This window comes from Malania oleifera, chromosome 5 (genome assembly GCF_029873635.1).
Source record: "Malania oleifera isolate guangnan ecotype guangnan chromosome 5, ASM2987363v1, whole genome shotgun sequence".
Taxonomy (NCBI): Eukaryota; Viridiplantae; Streptophyta; class Magnoliopsida; order Santalales; family Ximeniaceae; genus Malania; species Malania oleifera.
Genome location: NC_080421.1, coordinates 97,385,366 through 97,393,620, shown reverse-complemented (window position 1 = coordinate 97,393,620; position 8,255 = coordinate 97,385,366). Strand labels below are relative to the sequence as shown.

Below are 8,255 nucleotides of genomic sequence, written 5' to 3'. Positions count from 1 at the left end.
ACTACTTCTAGAAAATTACAACTTAGATAAATTAGAAATACCCTAAAGTACAAATACTATTTGTAACTCTACAAATGAGAGGTGTGTTTACAAAGGATGAGGGAAGCTCTTTTTATACCCTCAAACTAAAAGTTTTAAAAAACTTTCCACCAATGTGGGACAAAAAAAAACATGGTTTACAGATGATTGCAATGTTTGTTAGGGGGAAAAAATATTTTAAGAAACTGCACAACAATAGGTATGTTTGAACATGTATTGTGATGCATATTAATTTGTATTGTTTTTCATCCCCCCCCCCCCCCCCTCCTAAAGGACCTTCTTGCTCAGAATGCGACTTTAGCTGAGGACCTTGTTAGAACAGGTGGAGGTGGTTATTGTCAACTTGGACATAGAGTAGGTGGGGGCTTGGAGAGAGTCCAGATAGTGACACTACGGAGAGATCTTTGAGAAGCATCTCAATGAACAGAGATGCTTAAGACAAACAAGGCAAAGGTTGAGTTTGAGGCATTCATGTACAGAAATTTGGCTGCCAAGATGGACTCTGATCTAAAAAGCCTATCCAAATGCTTACAACAATCTTGAACATGTCAACTATCATCTGAGCCAAGCCATTTCTATATATTGAGGCAATAAAAACAAAAGCAAAGGAAGAAATGCAGAAGGAGAGAGGCTGAGCTAAATGATTTACTCTTGTGCCTTGGGCAAGAGCCGAGCAAGGTTGAAAAGTTGAGTGTGAGATTGTTAGAGTTGGGAGAGGATGTAGATAAAATGCTTGAAGGCGTAGATGATGTTGGGTTTCCTAAAGATGTATGTGTTTGGTGTCCATATTAAAAGGTATTTTAGTATTTCTTAGGTTTCTTGTGATGTCCAAAACAAAGCTTACCTTGCAAAGTATTGGCAAACAAATTTTAATTAGCAAGAATAACCATGCACAAGAAGTCACATCATAATGAAGATAGAATGTAAGGCAAAAACATGCACTAGAAAAAGAAAGAAAAAAAGAAACATCAATCACACTGGTAAAAAAATGGTGTAGTAAGAATTTAAAATTAAATTATTATTTGATAGAAATAAAACATAAACTATAAGGGCTACAATTAGTGTTAGCTTGCATACAACTTCATGAATTGGAACAAGTCATGTCAAAGTAGAGTTTCACCAAGCTTAGGTACACCTATAATAGCATGCTTGTACAAGTTACCTTTGAGAACAAAATCTTCCATCCTATCAAAGTTGGTGAAGGGCATTGTAGATCTCTTGGTACGTGTCTCTACATGGTTACTTACCTTCTGTGCTTCTTTCCTCTACTACGAACTAGCTCCAGCCTTTCCCTGTGGCTTCAATGGGCATCATTTGTCATGGCCTTTTTGCCATTAATAGGAATTAGCTCTTATTTTCATCATCCAGAATGGTCCATCTACGAGCATAGAATGTTTTCCCTTATAGCTACAATGCTGCTAAAAAGAACATTGAGCTCTTTGGCATATGTCGAAGGCCTCTGGTGGAAGTCATTACACTGGGATATCCCTACAACACTTTAACTAACAATCAAAAATAGATAATAAACAAAATTTTTATTCTTCACAAATACTCCAAACATGATTCGCCAAAACTTCAGCACAAAAGTTATGACTAGATCTATTACGGTAATGTGCAACAGCAGCAACAGCATTAGCATACAGGAACCAGATTTGAACTGGTGACACAAGGATTTTCAGTCCTCTGCTCTACCGGCTGAGTTATCCAGACTATTCCTGACACATCATTTTCATTTTACTGATGATTGGGGCTATGTCAATTAAAAGGATGAAAAAAGTATTACAAAGTCTTATCCAGCTCCTAGAATTTCTTGGATTTTCCAAAAAAAAAAAAGACTTTTTCAGTTAGCTGGGGCTTTGGTGATGTACAGCAACAGTAGAGTGCAAATCTTAATAGGAACAAAAATAATGTACCTTCCTAAAACATGAGTAAATCAATGAACTATAGTAACAAATGTCCCCTAAGACAAAGACTTGCAAAGTTTGATGAATTTACAATATGGATCCTATATCCCAAGCATATCATTTCCCCGGCAAGTTCGTATCTAATGAGATCTTGCAGGATACACAATAATACCAGCTCCAAATACAATTTTCTGGATAAAAATGTCACGTTCAACCTAAATTGGGGCAAAGCACTCATGGCTAGACAAAAAACATCCATGGATCATTCCAAATAGAGTTTTGTTATTCATCGCATGAAAATATCACAAGTAATGTAACATCCCATCATTTGTTAGAATTTGTTGACTTTTTCATGCTCTATAAACTATAAAAAATGTCATATCTTTAAAGCATTGGCAAGTTAGTGAATCTCTTGTTAAAAACTAAAGTCTTCAGTAGCAAGGCTAGAAACTAAATTAGCCTAAATTAGCAAGTTTGGAAATGATCAAAATCTGGACTACATGACAATGATAAAAACATAGAATTTTACTTATTAGAAAAGGAAAAAATCCAAGTTTTAATTAAGAAATTCATTTTCCATGTAGTGAATTGAAGAACAAGACGGAAAAATTCATCCATTAAGCAAAAGTACAAGAGTAGCTGAATTTATACAGCTAGAACCAGATAATTCAGAGTGCTGTTTATAACAAAATAGGCCAAGTAATGAGCTACAATGAAAATGTGCAATGAGCTACAGGACATATAATCGTAGAGTTATCATAGTGATACAATAACTTAAAAGGGTAACGGTGAAAAAAAAAAGGTTCTTTGTGATGAGGATTTTCTATGTGCAGATAATTCTCAAAGAGCAAAAAAAGTATAATCATGGTGACTTAATTAAATATGTCACATATATTCGAAGTTATCTGCTGACATTTATTCAGCTTCTCTTCAATTTAATAACCATGGGTTAACCCACTATTGTGTCCAATGTTTTAAAAGGCTACAAGTGAGGCATTTTAACACCTACGAGATGAGGTGTAAGCCTTACAGTGGCAAGGCATGGCCGCATAGTAGAATTTTATAGTTAGATGATGAAGGTGAATAAAATAATGTTTATAATAGGAAGACAAAGGGGCACCTTGAGACATGTAACTCAAGAGTAATTAAGCATGGCTAACAAAAGACTTGTAACTCTCCAGCAAAGGGGGGAAATAAAGGAGTGTGTAACTCCTGTAACATCCTTTAAATTAAAGGCACTTCAATTGAAAAACCAAAGGAGTCTCTTACTAAGAGATGGCAGTTCTTTCATGAAGTGGTTAAAGACGGAAGTAATAACTAGAAGAAGGGATTTCAGCTATATTATAGGATGTCTCAAACATCTTCTAGAGAGGAAGACTTGGTAATGCTAATGAATTGTAGTGACAATTCTTTCTTTTCCTTTCCCTTCGCTCCTACGCCCTCTTAGTGTTGGCAATTAAGAGAGGAAAATAGAAAGTCACAAAGGTGAAAGAGGGGTGGAATAGACTTTTTGTACCGTAGTCCAGTCATCACTCTGTAGTCTGTACATGAGTAAGTTTTCATCATCTAACACTTCGAAAGTCCCTGACTTCAGCATTGAAGAGATTCCCTAGATTACATCCGGCTCCTCCAAACTCTTTTTATTTTCTTTTTTAGAAAATTAAAGTTGCAGATCAATTCAACAAACTTCAGCGGCAACAAATGAAAATATACAAATAAATTAAATGCATTTTTAATAAAATAAAAAATTAAGAAATTTTAAAATCAAACACAAAAATCGAACATAATTGTAAACTACTTGTTCACCATCCAAAAATACTAGCTTGAATTCATTAATAAATTATGTAAAGAGATAGTAATACCATTACAATGTTCAACTTATTTTTCATGATCCAAGATGCAACTCTTAATTATTTTGTGAAGGTTGAAGTTAAAATATTTTAGAGATCAACTCATATGAGGATGTTCCCTTCGTACAAACATGTAAATTAAAATTTTATAACCAAATCTAACTTAAAATTCACCCCCAAATGTGCAAGCCACAACCAAAATGGTGCAGAAAGGTACGTCTTTTTTATAAACACATAAGCCTTGGTGTAAAATTGTTGGCCTTTTTGGTGTTTGGTATTTACACTAAGCCGCAAGGAGTTCTAGGCATGAGTTGTCTTGAGCCAAGCCTCAATTGATCCTTTGAAAAAATCCCATTCTGTCAATTAAAAGCTCCAAATTTTAAATCAGATATGAAGGAGAATCAAAACTTTCTGATTTGAAGATGGAAATAGATCTCACACAACCAACTGAAAACAAGATGAATCAAGAATCAAAATAGAACCTTCAAAAATCAATTAGACTATTGGAGAGAGCCACCAGAAGTCAATGATCAAATTAAACTCAAAATTTCATTCTCAAACTCAAACTAAAGTTGGAGCTTAAGTCTTGATCAAAAGCAAAGAGGGAAGAAACTCGAAGATGGTGCCATCAGGGGATTACTGCACCAGCAACAATCAGTCGAACTATGATGTAGAGCTTCCAAAAAGCAACAATCAAAGAACTCCAAAATTCAAATCAAGGCCGAAGCTCAAGAAGAAACAAAGCTGAGAGGAAAGGAGTTGGAACACAATTGTGCATCATCAGGGAGTGCCTCCTAAAAAGAAAGGAAAGAAAGAGGCTGGGCCTTGAAGTAGTTATTTCCCACGCACTTACTATACAAATAAACGTCAAGATTTTACACTCCCACTTATTATCTTAATTACGTTATAAAATAAATAAAATATAGCACTTATTTAAGTGTTGCCAAACAGGCCCTTAGTTGATTGCATCCTCGACTGTTATCTCGTTCCAAGACACTTCAAAAGGTATTTTTCTCTCTTCACAGGAGTTTTAATGCAGTTTCTTCCAAGGTAAATTGATGGGGAAAAAATTCAAACGAGACATACAATCCATCATGAACTGACAAAGGTAAAATGGACATCTGATCCAAAAAATGGAGCATTCATTCAGTGATTCTTAACTTCCAGGACTTGAGCTACTTCAAATGCCACAACTCCTGATTCCTATTTCCATACTTGGTGTTCAAAGCAACAGTTCAGTCAAAGTCATATCAAAGCATCCAACAAGTTCAGCACATAAGGGTAAAAAAACTGAAAGTTATTAGGGTGAGTACGCTAACCAGAAGAATTTCCAACATCCCAATTTAGTATATTGAAGAATAGGTGTGGACTGCATATTCAATCAGATATGTCTTGATCATCAGCACAGATAATATATCTGTTGACCTTGATAGTTGATACCACAAAGAACATCCAAGATGTAGCCTCTTTCCAAAAACAACCAAGGAAGATAGCAGTTAGCACCTAGGAGTAACAAGTTAAGTGCAAAAAACGACCAACTAGTTAGAATTATGAAGAATGCAGCAAACAATTTTCACTCATTTCTGCCTGAAGACATCCGCTAATCACACTTCCAAAACATCCGTCTTCCCTTGATACACGCTGAACAGCTGAGGTACCTCCTCTTCATACTTGGTCACAAACCTCTTCAAGAACAACCTCTCCACAGGCAGTAAGACAGAACTCAAGCTCACTTCTTTCTTGATCAAGTCCTTTGACAACAAAATTCGAATCACCGAACACCTCGGGATGATTCTCTTCTCCAAGCTCAAGAACAGAACAACTGGGCATCTAGCAAACAATCCTGCAGGCCACCCCATCTTGTTGACAAAATAATCCATTGCTCTCGTGATCTTCTTTTCAGACAAAATCATACAATGTGGGTGCTTTCTAAATGCCAGAAGAATATCATCTTCAGTCCAACCCCACCTGGTATAAGTCTCATAACAGCGATCCCTTATCAATTTGTTCCCCTTCCCTGAAAGGGCGTGTACTGCCAGCACAAAGGTCGATTTTAATGGGTCGAATCCCATTCTCTGAACCTCATCAACAATTTCACAAAATAATTCATTTTTCTGTACCAGAGCCTCAGGAAAATGAGTTACCAACAACGAAATACACGACTCCCGCACTCCGATTTCCCTCAGAACTCCAATATTGGGTTCCAAATTCTTCGCATAATCTTCCAGGAAAATCCACGTAGTCCGTTTCATAGCGGAGGCGACCTTATAGTTGGATCGAACTATACTTATGAGGAAATTATAAGAAGGTATGATTTGCTTCTCCAAGCTCCTCGTGAGAAGCGTTGGATTTGAAGACAGGGTTCTTGCCAGGACGGGTTTTGGAATCCCGATAGAGACGAAGAACTCGAGTTTCGGCAAAAGGGTTTGCTCAGGATTTGCCAAAAGCAGCGAAGGGCGTCTTCTAACAAGATTTGAGATATGGGTTTCGGAGAATCCGTAGTTTCTGAGGAGAGTAACGACGGAGTCGGGTCTTTCTGGGGTTTCGAAGTGTACCTTCTCTGATGCAGAACTAGCAGTTTCTGGGGACAACCCGCATGAGTCCATGAGGTAAGAGATCGTGAAGGAGTGTTGATTCGCCAAGCATTTTGATGATACGCAGCATCTGAGACTGAGAAATGGTGGGTTATTACTGTGAAAAAGGACGGACGGGGCTGCCAGATAAAGCTTCTCTGGCACTATTGCGGTGAACGGACTTCTCAAGGGAACAGCAGAGAACATTGTTGGGTGCTTGGCAGAACGAGCACTTGCTTGCTTTTCCTTGAATCTGCTCGATTGGGATTTTGATTTGGGTATTGAGGGAAGAGTTGCCGATAACTAGAATGTTGATTTCTAACCAACGAGGAAAAAACTGCGTGTCTATTTTAAAGAGATAAAATTACATAAACACCCCTTATAACTAACGAAAGACAATAGTTATCGTGTAATTTTATTTTAATTATTAAATTCCTTGAGATTTTAAAAATCATAAAAAGTTATAATTTCATTTAGTTTGTTTGACAATGTTAGATAGATATGTTGACAAAAATACCCTTAAATGAGTAATTTTCATATAATAGAAGGTGTATAAGTTCTTACAATTTAATTCTTTACTTTAGTGTGTTCACGAATATCCAATGCCTTTTATACTTTTCTAACCTCATGCCCCATACAATTTGTTGACTTTTTTTAATCCAATCCTATTTTGATACTAATAAAGTATAAGTATTTTACCTGTGAATTGACATTATGAATAGGGTTAATTTTTTGCATGCACGGATGGTAAGGACACAAGAAAGTCATAAGGATTTTAAAGATCATACTAACAAGATGCAAAAAAAATGAAAACATTTTTGTATTGTATTGTAATGCATTTAGATTTATTTGATTTTGTAATTTATTATAATCTGTAATAAATGCATCATGCATGATAGGATTATATGCTCAAAACCATAATTTGACCTTAGGGGCCACCTTCGGTCGACCGACGCTAGATTTTTTGGTTTAGCTCAAATGACCTTAGATAGACCCTAGGTTCCTGCACGTCACTTGGAAAAATCCCCTCTACTTTATAAGTCACATCTATACTAATAGGGTTAAACTTTAAACTCAAAACAAGACCTAATCTTAAGTATAAAAGGGCTTCGGGCGACCAAACCTGACGTGTTAAAAACGCCTTGATCGACCGAATGGTAGAAAGTCAACATGTTGACTGAGGCCCACCCGACTGAACCGAAAATGAACTAAATGTCCTCGATCGATTGAACGTAAAGGCTGACACTTTCTATCGCCCCGAGCACCTGAAGTTTAAGTTCAAATACACCCCAGGCGACCGAAATGAAAAGTTCGGCAAACCGAACTATGAACCGGGCGACCGAACCTCGAGGGTCTGGAAAATCGCCTTGGTTCACCCACCTGAGTCGTTCACTGGGCACCCGAAGTCATAAAATCAACTTTTCTCTTTTTGAGTGTTCAGGCGACCAGCTTTAAGGTCCGGGCAACTGAAACTCTTAAGTTGCCATAATTTTAACCATGGTAATTGGTTTTAAATAGGGGTTAATTATTAATTAAACTTTTCATAAATTCATTCCGTGTCCCCAATGGTCTAAAGTTAAGGGAATTCTATATATACCCCTTATTTATTCAGATTAGCAGGTGATTAGCAAACATAATTAGCACAAATTCTTTGAAACTCCAAATACTCTTTTCACCTCTTACAAGCCAAAAATCCTATTCTTACTTGTTCTTCTTGCTAAAATTCCTTTGGTATGAATATTTTAGAGGTTTTTTCATTTTAGCTTACACTCTCAAATTGTTTGATTGATGTTTTTTTATTGAGAGTAAGATTGAGTTTTCCTTCGTGATTTAAATCATAAATCTTCTTTGAGGAAAACTCTCTAGAGTTTGTGTGTCTTGCATCTTGG

General features: G+C 36.5%; 1 protein-coding gene across 2 annotated transcripts; it reads right to left on the bottom strand.

The window, feature by feature from the left end:
• Nucleotides 1–1,020: 1,020 nt before the first annotated feature.
• Nucleotides 1,021–6,690, bottom strand: LOC131154916 (transcription termination factor MTERF6, chloroplastic/mitochondrial-like). 2 transcript variants are annotated; one of them, XM_058107746.1, is made up of 2 exons: nucleotides 5,113–6,690; nucleotides 1,021–1,535 (listed from the first exon to the last, which is right to left on the bottom strand). In XM_058107746.1, the coding sequence occupies exon 1, from the start codon at nucleotides 6,571–6,573 to the stop codon at nucleotides 5,398–5,400; it is 1,176 nt and encodes a 391-aa protein (XP_057963729.1). In that variant the 5' UTR covers nucleotides 6,574–6,690; the 3' UTR covers nucleotides 1,021–1,535; nucleotides 5,113–5,397. The 2 variants fall into 2 exon arrangements, with proteins under 2 accessions (XP_057963729.1, XP_057963728.1); XM_058107745.1 differs by having other exon boundaries at nucleotides 1,021–1,527.
• Between the last annotated feature and the right edge of the window lie 1,565 nt (nucleotides 6,691–8,255).